Source organism: Perissodus microlepis, chromosome 6, assembly GCF_051167445.1.
Source record: "Perissodus microlepis isolate ML-2025 ecotype Zambia chromosome 6, ASM5116744v1, whole genome shotgun sequence".
Classification (NCBI taxonomy): domain Eukaryota; kingdom Metazoa; phylum Chordata; class Actinopteri; order Cichliformes; family Cichlidae; genus Perissodus; species Perissodus microlepis.
Genome location: NC_140466.1, coordinates 25467821 through 25490098, shown reverse-complemented (window position 1 = coordinate 25490098; position 22278 = coordinate 25467821). Strand labels below are relative to the sequence as shown.

The following is a 22278-nucleotide window of genomic DNA, read 5'->3' as shown; positions in this document are numbered from 1 at the left end:
CTGCTGGCATCTAAATGTCACACAGAAGCTTGTGTGTTTTTATGTCTGCTTTGTTTTAAAATTAATCAAATATTTTTTTAGTTCATTTGTAAGCTTTTCTAAACATTTGTTAAAGAGGAGACGCGGTTGAAGTTACCATAAGGTTGGATTCCAACTGCGTCTGTGTTTTATTTTCTCTTTACAGTGGTTTCTGGATTCTATGAAACTCATTTTATTTTCCTCTGAAAGTTTTTTAAGTTTAATTTAAAAAATAATCTTTATTGGTAGAACATTGTTATAACAGCTAATTTAGCAATTGTATCATGTAAGTGTGCAGCATTTGTTTCATCACTATAAGAAAAACACAAAAGTTGAAATTGCATTAAATTATGCTCTGATTTGAAAATAAAAACGATTTAAATTTGTTTTAGTAATATTGGTCAGTAAGAGGAGTGCTGACCTACAGGTGGTTGTTTGTTGTCAGTGTATGGTGGGTGTTGGCTAAGACTCTGTAAAATTATCATATATATTTAAGCGTTATTTTAATAAAATCCACGTTTAGTTGGGTGTTGTTTTATATCAGAATGAATATAAATAAATATGGCAATAAAGGTTTCAAATAGTAAAATCAGTTCATTACTAGATTTTTTTTTTTTCTCACTCTGCTGTAGGCCCTTTGCTTGTACCACTGTTCAAACAGAGCACAGATGCTGCCAGACCTACACATTAACACCAGAGCCTGGATTTACATTCATTTAAAAAACAACAACCCAAAAAAATCCAACCCCGTTGAGCTTGGCACTCTTACAATAACTTATGGCCTAAAATGGGCCTTTTAAAAATAAAAAAGTAAAAAAAAATAAATAAATTGCTAAATCATATTAATCTTTTTTCTGCCTGTGTTTCATCAACTTACATTTTGTCCTGTGATTTTTTTTTTTTTTTTTTTTTAAAGCTAAAGTGAAACAGATTTGCAAATTTGCCATCTCAGCTGTCCAAAGACGTCCAAACATGAGGCCAAGTTGTAATTTAATTTGCAACATTTTATTAACATTTCTTCTTTAAGTCACATAATGGAAAAAAATGAACTTGGCACGCTACATTTTCTTCTTTCACTTAACGATTTTTGTGCATATATTTAAATAAAAGTTTCTTCACTTTGTGAAAACATTTAAAGAAGACAACTAAAATTTATTACATTTATTTGAAACTGTACCTTCACTTTCTCTCGGCAGGGGCCCAATTGCTCCATGTATTATTAAACAAAAGTGGGGGTTTTGTTTGTTCGCTTCATTATTTTCTTGCTGATTTTCTTTTCACATTTCTTGGAGACTCGGTTGAAGAATAGTCTTTGAATTTTATCCCAAAAATGTCCTTCGCCGCAGTCTTGACAACCAGTTTATAATTTGTCCAAACTTTTAGCGTTGGTGAGGATTTCCCTCGCTAGTCTCCATGTCTGCTTAGCAGCAACCTCCAGGGCTGAGTGAGGCTTTCCCTGAAACAAGTCCAAGTTTGGCAAGAAGTAGTGGGGACATCTGCGGCATTGCAGACAGGATATGAGTTGCAGCAGGATACCATTGAGTCGGTCTCCGAGGCAAGACTCGTCCCAGTCGGTCTCTCTCGGGTGTTTCTCGCACTCGTACAGCAGCAGGGTCTTCATGTGGTAGTTGTTGAGGGGCTGTCCCGGCAGCTCCAGGTGACGGTCCCTCAGAGTCTTGAGGATGGACAGACACTTCTTCCTGCAGCCTCCCATTAGCAGCCTGTTCTCGGCCTCGCTGAACTGGAGGACCCAGGCGTCGCTCTCTGCGGAGCTCTGCTTCCCCGTTAACGAGTAGCACTCTTTGGAGAGCAGGTTAAAGCCCTCGGCTTTCACTTCTGCTACCCTGTTAGGGCCGGGCCAGGGGATGTGGGGCATGGGCCACTGAGCTGCACTTCTAGGCCAAATCCCAGTGCACTTGAATGCGGGGGTGATTTGCACCACGTACCTCTCCCTGATCCGTAGTTTGACCTCGCTGGTGTCGGCGACCATCTTTACCACGTCACGGTAGCTGCATTTATCCACGGCCTGTGCCACCAGAGTCTGAAATCTTGAGCGGATCTTTCTGGCTGATAGGTAGCCCGAGGCTGTGATGAACTCGACCCACAGCGACATGCTCCTTTTGCGGCCATCGCTCAGCTTCAGCACCGCGCAGCCGGGCAAGGAGCCGTCATCCACAAAGTTGAACACCCCCATCTGGTTAAGGTAAAGCACCACCTCAAACTCATTGGGGGAGATGACCTCCATCCCCTCGTAGCGCGCATCTATCTCACTGAGGGAGCTGATGAAGCGGGGTTCCTGCACTTCCACCTCTTTCAGGACATCGGACACCACTTTACAAACCTCCCTTATAGTCTTCGCAATGGCCGCTTTGCGAGCTTGGCATCTGTCGTTGTAATATTTGTTAAGCTGGTAAACCAGCTTTGCCTGCGTCGCAATCATGTTCGGGCAGAGGTCCGGGCTGTACACCGGAGAGTCGCAGTAATTTGACGGATCCAATGCTTACCGGTAAAGCCAGAGGCAAACGCTCACCGTGCAGGAAAAATGTGTAATCAAAGTTTTTTTTTTTCTCCTTGCTTTTGCAGCGGATGGACGTCAGTGTGAGGAGGAGGAAACGGATAGGGATGCAACGTAATAGCTTACTAAATATCAGTCCAAGACATGAGCACTTCCAGCACAGCTAAGAAGATTCATATTCAGGTTGTGGGTCACCATCCGTTTCCTGGACTGTAGACGCTAAAGGCTAAAACGCCGCGTATGACCACTCATCTCTTCTTGCTCTTATTCTCTCCTCTGTGCCCCCGCTCACTTTTCGTCCACACTCTGCTTTGAGCTGGATTTGTGTACTTTATGAATGGTTCCTTTAGAAGAGTGAAGGGGGTCGGGCTTCTCCTCCTGCAATCATGTGCAGAGCTGTCAGTGCAGGCAGCCAATCAGAGCTGCCAGAGGCAGACGGTCCTGCAGGAGAGCTCCAGTTCGCTTCGACAGCATCTGGGCACACGGTGCATGCAGTCCAGCGCTCCCCAAGTCGACACAGGAAAACACAAACCTTTAGGTTTATACTTCATATGCCGGTGTAAACTCTCCGCGCCGACAGTAAAACATTTTTTTCCACGACCAGTGCCGCTCCTTTACGCGCAGCTTCTCCTGCATTTTGAGGATTGAGATTTTGAATCTTTAACTTAACAGCTGCTTGCATTCTGCAGATAAGTGCCTCGCTATTTCTCCTAGTTTTTAATTTAACAAGTTTCTTTCTCTATCTTAAAAATAAAAATGCCACTCCGACTTCCAAGGCTCAGTAATCGCAACGTCTGTAGGCTTTTGGCTTTTGCGCCACTTTCTTCATAAAAAACTCTTGATCATCGCTGACTTAATTTTTTTTATACTCGGGGTTTTGCGGATTTTGGGCGTATTCTCCATGTTTTGAATTAGACACCTAATACCAGGTATGATCTGCTGGTATTATTTTGTGAAATAAAAGTGAAAATTATTTTATTCCCTCTTCATCTGATCAATCCCAATGCTCCTTACTTTGTGAAAATCGATTTTTTTTAATATCACATCCATGGGTCATTTTCTTTTAATTAATTATTATGTATGTTTTTCTTCTTGCTGATTAATCTCCGATCGACACAGTTTTGTCGGTGTATTGTTTGCTGCGATAAATGTGTCCAATGCACCTGCAGCTTCCCCTCTGAAGCTCTTTAGTGACGCGAACGAAACCAAAACGGCCCCAACGACTTTTCCTAAACCTGATGAGCTGTTTAACTAATCAAGTGATGTATTTTTGGGATTGGTTTGGCATCTTTTACACAGCCAGTACACAACATTGTGTCTAGTTAAATAACTTATTCAGCGTGTGTGTGTGTGTGTGTGTGTGCGCGCGCGCGTCTTCCCTAACACGCACTCACACACCGCCCGTGGCTTGATCGCCGTGAACCCTGACCATATACTGAATAATTTAACTAGAGGTCTTTGCGTAGACATCCCTTTGTCACCGCGTGTTGGAGAACTAAAGAAGCCATTACATCCTCTCACAGACGAGAGGCTGGGGTGTGAGGGCATGTTTAAGCAACATGTAATATTTAGTCCTTTTCTATCCCGTCACGCGTCCAGAGAACGACATTGCGATAATAGTGCGTCTTAAATTTGATTTTAATGAAACATTTGATGAGACTTTCAGGTCTTTTAAAAAAATTAGTTTAAATATTTGGATTAATTTTATGCAAACATATATTTTGACCAAAGCATCTCAGATTAGGCCTAGAATTTTTAAAGACCGCTGTCGATTATTGTGACCTCATTTTCTTGAAATAAAATCAATAATAAGCAGCGATCAGGCATCGTTTTTGAAGCTTCATGTGGAAGGTGTTTCTCGGAGTGAATGTTGGTAGGAGGCAAATAGGCCTTCTGCTGTGGCTGCCACCGATTAATAGAGAATCTGTCGTGCGTTTCATCTGCAACCTGAAGGCTGCAGAGAAAACAAGGTTGCTGGATTTTTGTTCAAAGAGTCAAATATGGAGTTTGCTCCAAGCTTCCTGCAAATGAAATGTAAAAAACAAAAATAAGAAAAATAAAGGAAACTTTTGACACTTGTTACTAAATTATAGATAAGGCAGAATATTGCTTCATTAATGATTCCCAGGAGCCATCCGCTGATATGAAGTGGCCAAACTATGCAAAAGATACTGAAATAAGACATAAACATTTCAGAAAAGCCTCAGATTAATGAGCCAACCTTCACAGTTGCCACATTTTCTGGACTTTACCATCTTGCGTTTTCCACAAGTGGTGATAATTTTGAGAAGTGTGAAGTTAGTCATGATGTGTAATTTTTTAGCTATATTGTAAAAGACGTTTGAGACCTTTTTAGTATTTGAGCTCAAACTAGATGTGTTTAAAACACACACACACACACACACACACACACACACACACACACACACTTTTGATATACTGCTTTTGCCTCCTGTGCAAACAGCACATTTTGCTTCATTTAGGTGTAGCAATAAGTGCTAAAAACCCCCCTACATTTAATTTCATTAAATTCTATGAGTGAGTTTTTATCTTTATTAATAATAACCTAGCAGGACCCCCCACCCCCCCACCCCCACCCCCATAGATAATAGCACAGAGTTTTAGTGTCGGATTAACTTTCCTCACCAAGAAAACATTCAAGGGGAAGTGTTGCTGGTGCGTCGTGACATTTTATTTTGGCTTCCAAACATAGATTTATTGTGAAATACTGCTGATAAAAATACTAAACTGATATTCGCCAGGTCTTCCCTCAAGCGGCCGTTATCCTAATGTGGCTTTGGAATTTAGTAAAAGATGAAATAAGTGAGAAAAAATGTCTGGCTGTGTGATTTCAGGATGACTGTTTATTATCAAGCTCGCAGCTCCGGAGAGATTAATCGGCTCTACTTGGAGAGCAAGTGTCCAAATATTATGAAGGAGATGCTAAGCCTAGTTTAATGAAATATACGGTGACACAAATGTACAGTTTTATATAGACGCTAGGGATCTTTTCGGGCCCACTTATCACACCACGCGTTCCTGAGCCGCTGTGTTCATTTTTATTATAGAATGGATACCTCGTGTCGGATTAATAAAATCGTTTTTTCAGCCAAAGTGCAAAGGTCAGCCATATGTCAGAATAGGGGCGTCATTATATTTCAGCTTACTACATGTCCATCGAAGTTTGGAAAACAGAAACGCAGTCAGCACACGTTGGAGCAGAGATTTTAGAATTTTCTTTGCTTTTTTTAACACTCCTCATAGTTTCTTTCATATATACTGTTATATATATGAACGGCAAATGCCGACTGTTTGTACCTCATTTACCCCACTCAGTCACTCATACGTTTTTCTGTACATCTCTGGAAAACATTCAGCGTTCCTTGAAGGTTTTCTCATTTCTGAGTGTAGAGAAGATCCTGTCAAAGAGCTCTTTGATCCAAGCCTGCACGACTCCACAGCCATCCCCTCGTAAGCGCAAAACTGACTGCACAAATATCTGCCAGCTGATGAGTAACTAGACAAAAACACGCATCCCCCCCTCTCTGTTCTTGCTTTGAGTTTGCCATTTTCACACAATTATCGCCTCTCTTTCCAGATTGCATAAACTACAATATTTGTATACCTCAGTTTAAAATTGGTATCAAAGCCTCAAAGATACATTTGGTTCCTTATCAGGTGGGAGTTGGGTGGGACTGTGATAATTTGATTATTTGGTTCATCTACTTGTTTAATAGTTAGTCTCAATAATCAGTACTAAAGTAAACAGAGTCGAGTTGCACTCATTAACACTGATCTCCTTTCTTGCTTTGTACTTTGAAGTGAGGGGTGTAGTAGCACTGCTGCCAGTTTTAGGTAATTCCTTTTTTTCTGCTCTCTTTATTTCTCTGGAAACATGATAGGTCCAGGGAAAGTGACTCATTGCCTCCCAAAACACACGCACACACACACGCACACACACAGCACATGACTAACATCCGCACACGTGTGAACTGAGAGAGTAAATTTTGATGTTCTTGTTCACACGTTTTGTTGCCGTCTCCCGTACCCGTATGGAGCCAGCTGCTAGCTCCATAGAGAGCTCAAAGAAAATCATCGCAGGCATCTAATTGCCTGGCAGGCCTCTGCATCTGCTCGGCAGATAGCAGAACTGATGAAGTCACGGAGCAGAGCAGATGTGCGTTTGCCTGTGTATGTGTGTGTTTAACAGCACCCTCTCTGCGTTTAGACACCAGCCATCAATATTGCATGCAGAGTTATTGTTGCAGAGCCTCTCCTGGAGACTGCTAATATCGCATGTATGAGGAAGTGAAATCCGCTCTGTCCCCCCAGCTGATTGGTTAAAGGGAATATCTGCAAAAGCTTGATTGGATGGCATTTGTAACCCTTCCTAGTGCAGTTTGAGCGTGCTCCATGCTATCGTACTGTGTTTGGAGTTTGCAGTGTTAACAGCTGAATAAAGTAAAGGGTGAAAATACTGAAGGGGGCGTTGCAGGAGCTGCAAACATTGAAATATGTTTATGCTTTCCATTGATCATTAAAGTGCTTGAAGATGAGATTTTGTTTTTATTTTAATTTTTTTACAGATTGAGGATGGTTATCAACTTGTGTACTGTGACTTGGTATATTTACGAAATCAGAACTGTGACACAGCATTTGTAAAGAAATTGATGGCAGAGATGTAAACGATTAATCCCTCGCTGGACCAGACAGATTTACAAAGTATTGCACATTATTCAACATCAAAATACCTTCACTCGAATTAATTTGGTTTAAATGCCTCATATGAAGTCATCCGTTTATCTGTACGCAAACTGCTACAAAAAATACCCCTAAAATTTTTACCCCTAAAAGTCTCCAAAATATTTCTTCCAAAAGAAAAAAAAAACAGAGATGGAAAACATTTGAAAGAATGTCAATAGTTTTGTCCTACAGGTCAGTGTCCAGCCTTGCACTAAGCAATAATAAAATCCCCACTGAGAAGACATTGGTAACTCTAATTAGTGGGGTGGTGACGGCTACCCAGGGTTGGTTCAAGCAGTTGAATGAAGGACCATTCAGTCAAGGAAAACCACCCTGGTGTGTTATGTAGCAACCAGTCCCATATCGTTAAGCTCTCCCAAAGTGTCAGACTGCAGGGATCACCCCCCTCCACCCTCTTGGCTGCTTGCTCCACCAAACCCTCGTGGTCGCCAGGGACGACCTTTGGCTGGAGCTGCCAATCACAAAGAGCCATGGCAGCCAGAGGTCTCTGAGAGAGGAGCCTATTGATTTTCCAGTTAGAGCCTAAGTAGTGTGTGCTATAGGACTAACGGACAGCCCAAGCAGGTATGTCATTATCAATGAGTCCAAGGAAAGAGATCCTTTCACTCATTCATATTGGCCTCTCACTGTCTCTCCTTCATACTGTTCCACTCTATTGGTTGGAGCACATCCTGAGATGGTCAATAAATCGCTCAGCCACACTATGGCAACGACTAGTAGAGCGAAGGGTTAGGCTGACCTTCTTTCTCTTTCTAGTCCTTCACTTTCCTTCACTCTTTTGCATTCTGCCCGGTTCTCAGGTGCAGTAATTACAGTAGGTGGAAGGCACGAAGTGTTTCCTTAACAAAGACAGATTTCACAAGCGTGAAATGATTTTCTCTGTCTTTAAATTCCCAACATCCACGGCCAGTTTACTGTCAAGAATCAGGCTCCTTCTTCCCAGCCCACTTTGGATCATCCAGTCATTGGGGAATCCAATAATCTAAATGCTCAATTTAAGTCAAGTTACCGCACAGATTTGGGAACTTGTCAACAAAAATACATATGCGGGAAATCTGGAATTATTTAAGCCAACTATAGGAGATAACAGCAAATTAAGGTTTCTGAACTGTATTTCTGTTTGCTCAGTAGGAGGTGAAGCACCCTTGCATGCTGATACTGGGTCTCCAACCACATGGACTGTTGTGTACAGTCCCTCACATCCAGCTGAATAAAGCTATGTCACTGATGATTAATGAACTTGAAGTCTTCAGTAGACATATCGAGACATCGACCCTTCATTCAGAATCTGACCCTTTGCATATATTAAACCTGCAATTATTATTAGACATCTTTGAGATTTTGGCCATTATCTGATTATTGTTTCTTTTGTTAGATGTATTGATTTTACTGTTGGCCCAACACTGGTCCAGACTGAAATATCTCATCAGGTTTTTGTGTTGTTTATTTTACAAACACTCATATCAGGTTTAAACCTCATGACTCTGGTGATGCTTCGACTTTCCTTTAGTGTCACCAACCTGTTCCTTTGATTTTTTTTTCATGTTATATTTATAACTTAAAGTTTTAAGTTTTAACCTCCTAAGACCCGAACTCTTCCACGACATGCATTTTTAATTTCTCTTTGATTTTTGGTCACATTGGGGCCCGATGAATGTAAAAACAAAGAATTTTTTCAGATTTTTTTTTTTTAACCTTATTTTTGTTTTTAAGAAAAATAAGAGCCACATATGAGGATATTTGTTTAAAATTTTGATAGAACAGTAGCAGTATAATGTCCTCGTAAGTGGATATCAGGCCCATGTAGAGCAAAATTTAGTATTTTAGTCTAAATAACCCAAAATGTGATGTCCACATATGTGGACGCCAGGTCCTAGGAGGTTAAGATATTTTTCTTTCAATGTTTTATTCAGCTTCTGCTGTGTTTTCTGTGCTCTTGCAGCGTTTTTCTATTTGCTGGTGTTTTCTGAGGTTGACAGGTAAAATGCACTTGAAACTGCACTTGAAATCTCAGAGCCACAATCAGAATGTGTGCTTCCCTTTCTCTCCAAAATCTGTCCAAAATGTTGGTTTGAGAGTAGTGAGAGTAGCATTCATTGCTAAATTACGCTCATTATATGCTCATCATACTAAAATGATAGTTTTTAGCATGTTTACATTAGAATTAAACACTGCTTTGCTAAAAAACCTTTTCAGAGCAGCTTGTGTGGCTCCTAGATTTGTAGTCTTGTTTTCAGCGTTTTTCTACCAGTGTTATAATCCAATTAAAACATCCAGGTATATTGCACATAATGATAATTTATCATTCAGCTTGCTTTTTGAATTTTTTTAGTACAGTCAGAGCATATTTGTGTTTTTGTTGTAACCCTTGCAATGCGATGTAAAGCGTGACTCCTGTGAAAAACAGGCCGATGATGCATCTGTGCAGCAAATGATAACCAGGTAGGACAGGTCAGGGAAAGACAATTGCCACATAGGTAATCACGTAAAGAACCATTAGACAGTCTCATCTCACCACATAATGATGACTAATGTCTCCTTACGCTTACACGCACAGACGTACACACAAACACACACACACAGGCAGGCGCTCTAAACAACCCCCTTCACAAACACGCTCAGCCTCTCTCTGTTTGTGACCTGACTTTGGACCTTAACACATCCACAGACCACTGTGGCCATTTTGACCTGGCTCACACTTAACCAAGCATCTCCAGACAAAGAGCTACCCCATCCTTTTTTGCACCTGAGCCTAGCCCCTCCATCATGCTCCATCTCTGGGCTTGACTGGACCAGTCAGGGGGCAGGTGCCTCCCCCTCCTCTCCTTTGATTGATCCCCTCTCTCCATCATTTATTCCCTTCGTCTGCCTCTGACACACACGTCAAAGGCAACGCACCAGCCTGATGGATAGGCCTGTTTATGGATGCCAGTCTGCCTGGTAGGCTACTGATATTACAATCAGCACCTGTGTACCTGCTGTTCTCACGAGCCTCTGCTATTCAGTTGAGGTCAGAGAGGCACGCGGCTTTGATTGAAAGATCGATGTCCAGCCGCGCCTATTGGAAATTGGCATTGTAAATGTGCTCTCGGTTTGTCAGAAAGCTCTCTGCTGCATATCAAAAGTTAAAACGAGATCCATGGATCCTAGAAGCAAGTAGCTATTTATGTTAAATGCAAAGGTAAAATTGCTTGACATCAACATAACGCATGTTTTTAATTTTCGAAAAAGTCAAGAACAGGTTGCTTTATATGTGCGACCTCATAACACTGATGCACAATCTGTGTAAAGACATCTTGTGTGCCAGAGAGCAGAATGTTAAATTCTTGTACTTCTAGTGTCATCATGGTTAATGACCTATTCAGTGTGGTTTAAATGGCACAACCAGAGGGATGCTCTGGAGATTACTTACTCATCCAAGACACCATTTCTAGTGGAAGAGTAAAGTGGATTTGTGGAATATAATATAACAACAATACAAAACAATTCAAACACAGACTGTGTTGAATAAAATCAAACCCTAATCGTGAATCAGATTTGGGTTTAACTTAACATCTTCATCAATAAACATGTTTGTTTTACACCACAGATCTTTGATTTTTTTTAGTGGTTCATGTTAGATCAGCAATCCCCGTCGTTTTTCAGCCTCCATGGTAGAATAAAAAGCTGAAGCTAACTTAAAATTGAACTTGTACGTATGAAACTTCTGTATAAAATTATTTATTTTGTCCTTCAAGGACCATAACTTAATATTTGTAGATTGAGTGGGTCAGTTTGTTTGTGCAACGCTTATACTTTGGGTTTTTTTTTCTCCTCTTTGTTGCTATTTTGCTGGTCACACCTTTGTTTGATGCTACTGCTCATATGTGCATTATTTGCAGATGAAGCTAACATGCATTTTCAGCAGTTCTCTTGCAGACCTAGCTCTACTCTACCTGCCCATTAACACGCTGCATGCACATCAGATCAGAAACTGCTTTTTATGCTTATCAGGTGCTTGGAGTATTATTCATAATTGAAGCTTATGATACCCTGTGAGCTCGATATGCAAAGAAGAAACCTTAGCTTAAGCGTTGGCTTAGAACAGTCAAGTTTCAGTATTTAAACTAGCGTCTAATGCCCTGTGTTCTGAGTCAGCAATGGGATAACACACGTGTACACACGTAATTGAAGACGGTTGTTGATTCAGTTTCCGTCATTCCAAGTGTAGTTGAAAGTGCTTGTCACTGATAAATTTGGAGCACCAATTGAGTCACGTACAAATATTTTAACTCTCCACAACATTTTTTTTCTCCACTAAAAAGGCCTTTTCTCTTCTTCATCTATCCTTTCGGACAACCCACCCAAAATTCCCCAAGAGGGGTGTACTTTTCACCCTACACCCACTTAAGCTGCTGACAATAGCTGGATTAGAGAAGAATTTATTCAGCAAAGCCTCACACATACCCCCAAAAAAGCCTATCCTTCATTAAATGGCAAAATGGGAGACTGAAGGAAAGCGGGGAGAATGCGATAGGAGCCGGTCGGTGATCTTAACCTGTCTGATGTTTGCTATGGCAGCTTATAGGAGAGCAGAGGTCCAGCAGCATTTAGTCCTAAAGAGCTGTGCTTTAGCGGAGGCTCCGGGCTGTCTCCCTGATTTTTCCAAGTGTCAGTGAAAAGCGTATACATTCTTTTCCAGCTTTCCCTGATGTGCTAGCATTTACTGATGCGCTTGACAAATCCAGGAATGTATAGAAGCTCTTTCATGTCCCGTCCATGTCAACAGGTGCTCAGCAATATCAGAAAGGCCTTACATTTAGCCATAGTGCTAGGTGTGCATTCTATATGAACTTCTTTGTTACACAATTCTAGTAAATTATCTTAATTTTCTTTGACTTTTTTCATAACATGCTCTAGATATTCTGTATTTGTTGCACCCAGTTTCACAGCCCTTTTCTCTTCACTTATCCATCCTTTGTTACCCATCACCTTTGAGCCCTTTGTGGCCTCAGTCCAGCCTGCGATGGAGTGAAAAGGAAGCACTGATGTTCAATATATCAGCATAAAATTTCCATTTTATGTTCTTTGCCATTCTTAAAGGAAAACTGTAATTTACTAAAATCCTTAGCAGTCTGGTGTTAAAGGCTTTATCTGTCTTTTACTAAGGCTTTGACTTATAGTTTCTGTTGGGGCTTGTGTTATGTATATACCTGCTACTGCCATCATAAGTGATAATTAATACCACTTTGGTATCTTATTATATGTTGGGGCACTTCTAAGGCTTTTGTCCTCATAGCTTATGCCCAAGGTAGAATCTTTAATGATTTCATGCACTGAAGTCTTTAATTCACCACCAATTAACCCCAAGACCACTGCAGCATTTCCCTAAATCTACACAAGACTTTTTTTTTTGTCTCCCACTTCAAAAAGGCCAAGCAGGCGAAGATAGAAAAAAGGCTAACCTGTTAGCAAACAGTGAAAAGGGCTGAAAAAAGGGGGGAGTTAATCCTTATTAGGCTAAATTCAGACTAAGTGGCCCCAAAGATCCTTTCAAAGGGGACTTTCTTTCAGGGAGCACAAACTCTTGCTGGGTGACGTTTGGAGTTGAATACTTTGAGTCTTTAGGCTTCATAACCCTACACATGCTGCAAGCTGGGCCTGTTTATTTTGCTTCAGTTCTCACTTTCCAGCACAGCTTCTTAGCTGTGTTTATTTTTTTCTGACCTTGTAGTTTGTTTTACTCCCCTCAAGGCAAACAGAACTTTATGTGTGACCAGTGATTACACATTACACTAGTTACACAGCTGTAGAACAACTGGGATTATCAGTTCGTTTTGGGCTAGCTGTTCCTGAAGCATGATGACAGGATGTCTAATATTCAACACTGACTTTCATATCACTCTTTCTTTTAGATGCTCTCTAGTTTTAATGGATAATATATTTGCTCCTTTTTAAATATACCTATTGAGTTTGTGGAAAAAATGTGGATACTCTTAACTTGCTTAGATGGGAAGATTGATACCACTCTGTCCTCTGTGGTAAATACGAAGAATAGAATAGAAATCAGTCAAATAATACTATTAATTTAACCCAAAGAAACATTAGTTTTGTTAAACTGACTCTTGATTACTTCAGTAGCTAAGTCTTCTATATTATTTGCATATTCAGATGCACTTTCTCTTAAATTCTGTGGAGAACATGGATAAGTTGAGGTAGAGTCATGTTTTTTGCCATTTTCTTAAAGCACTTGCTTTCAAAGCCACAAAGGCTTGAGGACAACTGCTGGAGTGTGAAAGAGGAGTCATGTGGCTGCTCTTAAGGTCACATGATCGAGCGTTCCTGTGTTGAGCATTGCTTTCCTCTTAAAAGCTTTGCCTACTTTATTCCAAATGCAACCTCCAAACACGTACTCGCCCAAAACAAAACACAGTTTTAACCTGCAGTGAGTCACGAGCTTGTGCATGTTTTCGTGAAGCCTTACACTCAAACTGTGCGGATCTGTGTGGCTCTTTCTTTTTCCATCGTGGTACATCAGTCTCCCTTCCTCTCTTTTTTTTTTTTTTTTTTTTTTTTGCTATCACTCAATCTCAAAAGCAAAATCTGTCTTAATTGGCTCCAGAGGGCTCGGGGAGGCTTTGTGTCAACGCTGATGAGGGTCCTGATTGGTCCAGAGGCACAGGCAGCCAACAGACCCTTGTTAGTGTGTCGGGGCCCTTTGCTTGCTCGTTAGTCCGATGAACTCATTTACTGATGGGGGGTGACACGGCCTCGTTTACCAGTGTGGAACAGAGAAAGGTGTGTGTGTGTGTGTTGGTCGGAGGGGGCGGGGGTTAAAGCGAACAGGGAGGGTAAAGAACCGAGTAGAGGGGAATATAACTGAACTTACAAGGTGCATACGCAGAAATACTACGAGTATTGAAAAGCCATCAAATGCCGATTTATGTTTCTCTTCATTTTCTTTCTTATTTGATGCAGCAGTGAAAAAATAAATAAAAACCCGCTGCAAGTGACTTGGTTCACTGAAACTGTTTATTGCAGATTGCTTGATTCTGTGGTCAGTCAAGTGGAAACAGTCACAAACAGCATGGGACTTGGAAGTCTTTTTAAGACATCTAAGGAATCTGTAGCCTCAGTCCCTTGTTTGCATGCACATTTTTTTCTTCATTTTTTATGAATTCTATTCAAGTTCTTGCAGTATTGCTTGTCCCTCGTCTGTGTTTTGATGTTGATGGATCACCTCTCTTCCTCCCGCTCATTAATTTCATCACCTTATCTCCCACACCACTTCATTTGACCAAAAGGTAATAATAAATCCCTCATCCATTATCCTTTAACTGAGGCACCCATGTGGAAATACTTAATAAGAGGCAACAAATTGAACTTCAATCACCTCTTTTTTTCCCCTTCGAGGATGTATAGTAGATTAAACCGAACATGCAAATGTGCTTCCACCACTCATCAAACACTGTTTATGTGCAATTCTGAAACCTTTATTTCCTAAAACACCACAATTGATATTCAAATGATATTTTATTTGTATTTTTTCACATGTTATGACAAATAAGGATCATTGGTTGCTGGCAGTGGCTTCTCTCCTCTTCAACTCTAGGGTCTTATCAGCCCAAAAACACACACCCACTCAGCCGGCCTGACTGCAAAGGCAGCTGAGAGCCTCATCTATCTTGAACCACGTTGCTGATAGTTGCTCCTCTGCTCTCTTAACTCTTCTTTAATCCAGTAGAGTTTCAATTTAATCCATTAGCATCCCTGTGTTTGGCTTTACCTCTGTTTCTAAAGATGCTCTGGTTTGTAAGAGGGGTGGATGCGAGGGGTGATGAAGAGGATTCGCTGGCACAGACTGTCTGTGAGATTCAGTGGTGACAGCTTTTGTGCATGTATGTGTGTGTGTGGTTACACACCATAGCCACAGTCACCCGACCCCTCTTCATGTGTCCCTCTTCATTCCGCAGTCTTATGGGCATCTGACAAAGACAAACGACAGTGCTTCAGAAATGAGCCGCAGCCCGCTGCACAAACAGGTTGAACAAGGAAGAGGGAGAGATGGAGAGAAGGCAATGCAATCAAGACCGGTTCTTTTGTTTTCTGTTTGGCTGTGTCCTCTCGCGTGACGCCGTGAAATTGATCTCAGAGTGCTCCAAACCTGTGCCCGTGGATATCGTTCCACTTGAAATGAAACCTCAAAGAAACAGCTTCTGTCAACGATCAGCTCCTGATCAATTTGATGCTGCCGCAATAATAATATATTGTTTCATTATTAATATTATCACTTTAAAACCAGACATTCAGTAGATGGTAAACCAGAGATGGTGTAATTGAATTGCGATTCAAGACTGTAATAGTGTGAAATCTCTATTTTTTTCCTTTGTTCTGTAACTGTAGCATTCCCGTCTCTTTAAAGCTTCCACTACTATATATTACAGATGAAGCTGATGCACCCATAACTCCAGCATGGACAATAACCTCCACACCAATGTAATTTGTCCAGATGTGGTCAGAACAGCTCGAGCATTACGACACAGATAGTTCGGCATACTCGTTGTCACACACTCTGCTTTTTCATCTGCAAGGGAGAGGGTGCTGCCGATCGGGATGATGATCTTGGAGAGCAGCACGCTGTTTACAGCTGAGTTCCAGGAGATCCATCAGTCTAGTGAAATATATCTGGGTGCCTTCACTTGTGTCATATCTTTCTATCAGCTGAGAGTTGGCAGCTTCATTAGTTTATCACTGGGCATCTATGTAAAACCACTCTTTAGTTGTGAATAGTTATACTTCAAGCTTTCACTTATTAAACACCTGAAGGCTGGAATGTCTTTTCTGATCTGATGGAAGAACAGAAAAAAAATGTCGACATGATCAGCTTATTGTCACGTTTGTAAATAGAGAAAACGATGAAAACCAGTAGATTTTGTTTGTCATCAAAATTCAAACATCTCAGCTAGCAAAAGTGATCACAACTTATGTCCCCATTTTGCTGATGAATTAGTAGCCAACAAATCTGAAAGTGCAATTGTTGACCTGGATTTAATATGAGCATGCCTCAGAGAATACTGCACGCATAGTATATCCACTATTTTAAATGCATTGAAGATTCCGTTGAGTTTATCTTTGTGCTAATTTGATAATAAAATAAATGTTTAGGTTTTTTTCTTTGGGGATTGAATCTTGGTGCTACCCTTTTCTTTGTCTGCTCCTGCTTATTTTTAAAACCACGCCATTCCTTCTTTGGTTCGTTGTACCTGGTGCACAATAAACTTAATGTTGGTGGAAGTAATGAAATCTGTGCCCAACATCTCTAGAGCTGACTGAATACAATGGTTTGTCTTTATAATAATAATAAATATCAAAGCCAAAGTGTAAGGACAGCTCATTTTGTACGGCTGGTTAGTTTACAAATAGGAAAAAAGCATATTTTTAATATATGTTGAAGATAATATGTTGAAGATTAAAAAAAATTCTTTATAAAATTTATCATCAAGATGTTATTGAACTTAAGGGCTAATATTGTGTTACACTGTATTTATTTACAACAAACAAACAAAAAAGTCTTGGAAATGGGTTTGGCTTTAGGCTGGCTGTGACTGGTTAAATCATCTAAAGCTGCCTTGAGAGAGATGGGAGGCAGGAGGATGCGGTGCTGGCTAGCTTCTCCAGGCCACTAATCCACATTTAATTGAACTCCAGAGACTTTGAAGTGAGTCTGTGATGCAGGCAGGTCTTATTCCTCAGAGAGACAGCGAGGGAAGCGCTCCTTAGCTGAAGGCCTCAGCTGGTCCTCTTCTCTGTCCCCTTGCCTTTAATGAGCTCCTTCAGCTTAACACTAAGCCCAGCGTGCTGGCTCAAATTTGAATACTTTTGATTAATAAGATGCTGCAAAATCATGTCTTAACAACATGAAGTGCTCCTTTTACCTTTCTGCCTTATAACAGCGGGCACCTTTGAAACCAAAAGCAGAGGTTGAAATAAAAACCTAGTTAACAAAGCAGTGCTAAGTAGGTTAGTAGCCAACCTAAGTGCTGGATTAGTATGAGGACAAATCACAGGGGCAGGGCTAAGCATGCGGGTCTGTCAGGAGCTGTGACAGCCGTCAGAACAAGTCACTCTGACAGCCACCGCGGTCTCCATGGGGACAGATTAAGCTCAGTTCATCGAAGCATTTTTAAATGTGGAGCTTAGTAACATAATATCGTCTGACCTCCGTGTCAGTTACCTCCGAGGAAATGCAGAGACCAGTTGTAATCAGATGTTTTGCATAAAATAGCTTCTTGTCACAGCAAACTGTCACTTAATAGATGATCTTTTAGTGAACAGAACATTTCCTTCACAGCGTCCGGCTGAATAGCGCCCATTCTCTCGCTAAAGGAATCTCTTTTTCATTGAGGCTGATCAATATAAGACATTAATCGTGCTCTTCGAGCCGTCACGCCATCACTGTGAAAAATGAACTAACCCGGCCCTCTGGTCTGTTCGCCTTCCTTCTTCCCTTCTCTTCTTCTTTTTTCCTTTTCTTTTAATTTTTAATTTTAATTTCCATTGCTTGCTCTGTTTTCATTATTTAATTGGAATCCACAACTCTCTGGTTTCTCTTTCATGTTTTCCAGATTCTAGCCTACACAGAAGGTCTTCATGGAAAATGGCTGTTCTCGGAGATTCGTGCCATCTTTTCCAGACGCTACCTCCTGCAGAATACTGCTTTGGAAGTCTTCATGGCCAATAGGAGTAAGGCATCCCCCATAATTGTCTATGCGTAACCATTTCACCTTCTTATTGGGTATACACACACACCTTTTTTTTAAATGAATAATTGTGGAGAAATGGCAATCAAAAGTTGTCATTATTGTGATTTCTAATCTTTAAGAAATAATCCTTGATAACTGACTGAGAACCTTCACAGACATGTTTGTTGCTTTGTGCCTCTCTGCAGCGGCAGTCATGTTCAACTTCCCAGATGCAGCCACGGTAAAGAAGGTGGTTCACAGTCTTCCTCGTGTTGGCGTGGGCACGAACTTTGGCCTTCCACAGTCCAGGTTAGACGTGCGCGATTGCTTTGTTGTGTTTGTTGCTGTTGCAGTATAATCTCATGGGGAGAAAAATGGTAACTGGGGAGCAGAAGAGGATTATGGAACATCTATGGTGGTGTTATGTAAATATTTTAAAATTTCAAATAGTTTTTTTTTCTTGTTTCTCTCAAAAATGTACACACGGGGTTGGCCACTGATCTCCCTCCCACTCCTTACCCCGCTCCCCCCAGATATAATTGGCTTCACACAAACATAGTCCAGTTCATTTATTTATTTCCACCAGAGTGAAGCAAATACTTGCTTGTAAGCCTGCAGGGCACACACCTTCCCCCAGCCCTCTCTCACATCATGCCCACTCTGTGTGCACGCATTGCTGGAGCCGATGGTGTTGGTTTTGCACAAATCTTGCACAAAATTCACAGCAAGACAGAGTTTTCAAGACGCTTTGGTGATGGTTAAAATTCAATCTGAGGGGAAAAAATGTGGATAAGATTAAAGATTTGTGATTGGCTCTTTTAATCTGAGGTGTGCCACAGCCCGTCTGATGGGATTTTTGAGTTGTATTTTCAGAAGATGATATTTTAAATTTTTGGTATTAAGCATCACAGAATTTGACATGTGGCAACATAACAGTGAGGGCTGTGTGATAAGTTAGAGTGAGGAGGTGCATCCAGTAATGAGTTAGTGTGGGTGTAGGAGAGTTTGTGTGTATAAGACACAGGGTTAGGGCAGGTGAATGTGTGTGCTCGGCTCATTAATCATACTAGTTTGCCGGCCACCTTGCCTCTTCGACCTGAGGACGGCTGCTCAGGGCAACCCGGTACACATCAGCTCATACAGCCAGCACAGCACAATTTAGCTTCATGTCCAGAGTTACGCACACACACAGATGCACAAATTAAAGCAAAGTCCAATATATGTTCATAATTTAATCTAATCCCTCTGTTTTCAACCATTTTTCCAGTTTTGCATTCCTTCTTTTCTCTCCTTTACTTCTCCATATCTATTTATAATGTCATTTAAAGCAGTTCAAAAGATGTACAGAATTGCTTGGTGACAATATAAAAAATGTGTCAAAGTACACTTGTGTTTGGGAAGTCATGTTTTCACATTCTTTTTCTTTTCTTTTCTTTGGCAAGGCCTAATGACCATAATCTCACACAGTGACATTGATTAATTTCATCATTTTCTTTTGTTTTAATTGGATTGGGGGTCATTCGTTTTTGTCCTGCAGCATACATCATTCTTTGGGGCCTCCTGTGTGTGTGTACACATGCACGTAAATATGTGTATTCAACCCAATTTATTGCGCATTTGTCTTCTTAATTAGCAAGACTGTAAGTTCAGTAGATTTTTCATAAAATGACATTTGGATTGCAAAAGTCTAATAAAGCCTGGGGCTTTTTATTCTTGCAGTCTGCTGTTCTTGTGATTTGAACGGCTACAAAAGATTTTAATATCGAGCTTTCCATTTCTTTTTATAGACGCATCTCTCTGGCCACACCTAAGCAGCTGTTCAAGGCGTCCAACATGACTCAGCGCTGGCAGCGCCGTGAAATATCCAACTTTGAGTACCTGATGTTTCTGAACACCATCTCTGGTGAGGGCACCGCTCAGCACCTGTGCGATGTTATTGCAGGGTGCAACACAGAGGTGCTGTGCACATTTTAGCAGTCTATGATGCTAACTTTTTTTTTTTAACAATATTTGTCGCCCCTCTCCCCCGTGCTCTGTCTCCCCTCCAGGCCGTACCTATAATGACCTAAACCAGTACCCAGTCTTTCCATGGGTCATCACCAACTATGACTCAGAGGAGCTTGACCTCACTCTCCCCAGCAACTTTAGAGATCTGTCTAAGGTAAGAGCGTGGAGACTCCTCCTCTCCCGTTTTCACTATAATGGATCTTTTTTCTTCTTAATTCCCTGAAAAAGTAGGGGGGGGCATTAACACACAGATAACTGTGTGTGCATTCTTCCTAAAGTCAATTTTGTTGCTTTGTAATTGCCATTGATCATAGTTTAGTGAACCTGCTCTTTAATCACCAGTGGCTGATTGCTAGGATTCCACACGTGCAGAGCATTTTTCCCATGTAACGACCCAAGTATTTCAGATGTCTGAGAAGAATTGATAAAATAGTGCAGTTTGAAACTTTTTATCTTACTAGCGTCATGCTATCTATGTTGATGAAGTGATTGTATATGCAGTGATTTGCACAGTTTTCATCAGCTCACAGATATTTGAAATTTGAGTAACAATGTGACAAATTTCCCAAAACTGCAAGTGGTATTCATTACATCTAATCTGTATGATTAGTTGTTGACTTTTGCTAGTTCAGGCAATCTTGACCTGCTGCATTTAAAACATATGCAAGCCCCTCATCTTCTCAGTCTGCAGCTCCTAATTTGTGGCTTAGCTATCATTTTCTGGCCATAAATCAAAGTTTCCTAATTGAATTCTTTCAAGTTTGACCTTCCACAACACAGCAGGAAGTGAAGTAATACTCCCTGGTAGCTCCAGGCATCGAGTGATTGGGCTTAAAACAATGAAACCTGCCCTGAAATGCTCCCTGGCACATAAATACACACACTCGCATCGCTAAAGGATTCTCCCCCATAATTGTAGGTAGTCACGCAATTATTTACTCCCATTAACTCCCCCGCTTTTACACGTACATACACAGATGGGAAAAGGCAAAAACAAAAAAGAGCACACCCCTTAGCTTGCCAGCTAACGTCGGTGGATGAACAGTCCAGCGGTGGGAGGACTCGGGATTAGTTTTAGAGTGGGAAGATTGAGCGAGTGTCAAGCTCCTGGTAGGAAAATGACTGAATAAATCAGCCATGGAAGCAAAAGAAAGCATGTGTTAATGGACAGGGGATCTGTTGGAGCAAATGCTTTTTAGAGGTACGCTGGAGGTCATTTGTTCAGGTGCAGACGTGGAGGTAGTCCTCTAATGAGACAAAGTGGAACATATTAGTCTTCTTTCAAAGATATCGCTCTTTGAATAAAACGATAAGTAAGTAAATTAGAGTCTGCATTGGTTTGGGTGAGATTAGACGATCTAGGAAGTCCAGTTTCACTAATAATGTGTTTTAGCATTTCTTGGAGACTCTCCAAAAACTCTTCATAATTTTCGCTCAGTCCTGTTCAAACATGACGGTATACATTTGGACTGTTACTAATACACAGATGGATCCATGGGTGGAAATTAGGGTTCACTGTGTTGGCTGGGTACAGAGAGGAAGAGCCGGTGACCTTCTGGCTCTACTTTTTGAGCCACCATCAACTTGACTTGCTGGCAGTTTGCATGTTATTAACTATGTTCAAAAGGACAATGCAGATTTTGTTTAGTTTTGCAAGAAAATTCTGTAATGGCAGCAATTTTAAATTAATTAATTTATTTAGGGGACAGCAAGCCTAGTATTGCTGTTTCTTTAGGCAAGCATTCATTAAAGTCCATCAACTGCCATCAACCATTGGAAATGAAAGGAAGAACAAATATATGCAGAATATAATCCAGATGCAACGCTATTGTCCTGCACAAATACCACAGTTATGAAACACAAGTGAACCATCTCCTCACACTTTCATTCCTTCACACTTCCCTGTCACATAGATTCAAACATCTTGTCCCTTAGGTTCTCCCCAGTCCTGCTTTCACTTTCAATCTGCTCCTCTGTGTCTCCGTCCTCGGCTTTTATCCCTCCCAGTGTAGTTTTTATCCACTGTAAGCAGCTGCATAATTCTTATGTTTATCCTGCTTGATGTTGCCCAACAGGGTGAAATGTGACAGTTGTATTTGCCCCACCAATACACACACAGGCTCACAAAAACCACGCAGCCTTCCCGTGTGGTTTCTTAGCTCATTTCTGCTTCCTTCTCTTCTCCTTTGCACTGCCATGAAGTTTGGACAGCTCAGCCTCTGTGCTCAGTCAAGCCTCGCCGCCCCGGGGACT

General features: G+C 41.1%; 2 protein-coding genes across 12 annotated transcripts in view; one reads left to right on the top strand and one right to left on the bottom strand.

Annotated features, from left to right (window-relative positions):
- The window catches only part of lrba (LPS-responsive vesicle trafficking, beach and anchor containing), a 175428-nt gene that overhangs the window by 108351 nt on the left and 44799 nt on the right, over window positions 1-22278 (top strand). For all 11 annotated transcript variants that reach the window (XM_084931650.1, XM_084931659.1, XM_084931658.1 and 8 more), the window contains 4 exons: window positions 17902-18019; window positions 18225-18327; window positions 19806-19921; window positions 20067-20179. In XM_084931650.1, coding sequence (XP_084787776.1) covers window positions 17902-18019; window positions 18225-18327; window positions 19806-19921; window positions 20067-20179 — 450 coding nt within the window. The remainder of the gene's footprint in view (window positions 1-17901; window positions 18020-18224; window positions 18328-19805; window positions 19922-20066; window positions 20180-22278) is intronic.
- On the bottom strand, window positions 1008-2874 carry mab21l2 (mab-21-like 2). The gene has a single exon (XM_084931663.1). It carries the CDS (start codon window positions 2456-2458, stop codon window positions 1379-1381), a length of 1080 nt encoding a protein of 359 aa, XP_084787789.1. The 5' UTR covers window positions 2459-2874; the 3' UTR covers window positions 1008-1378.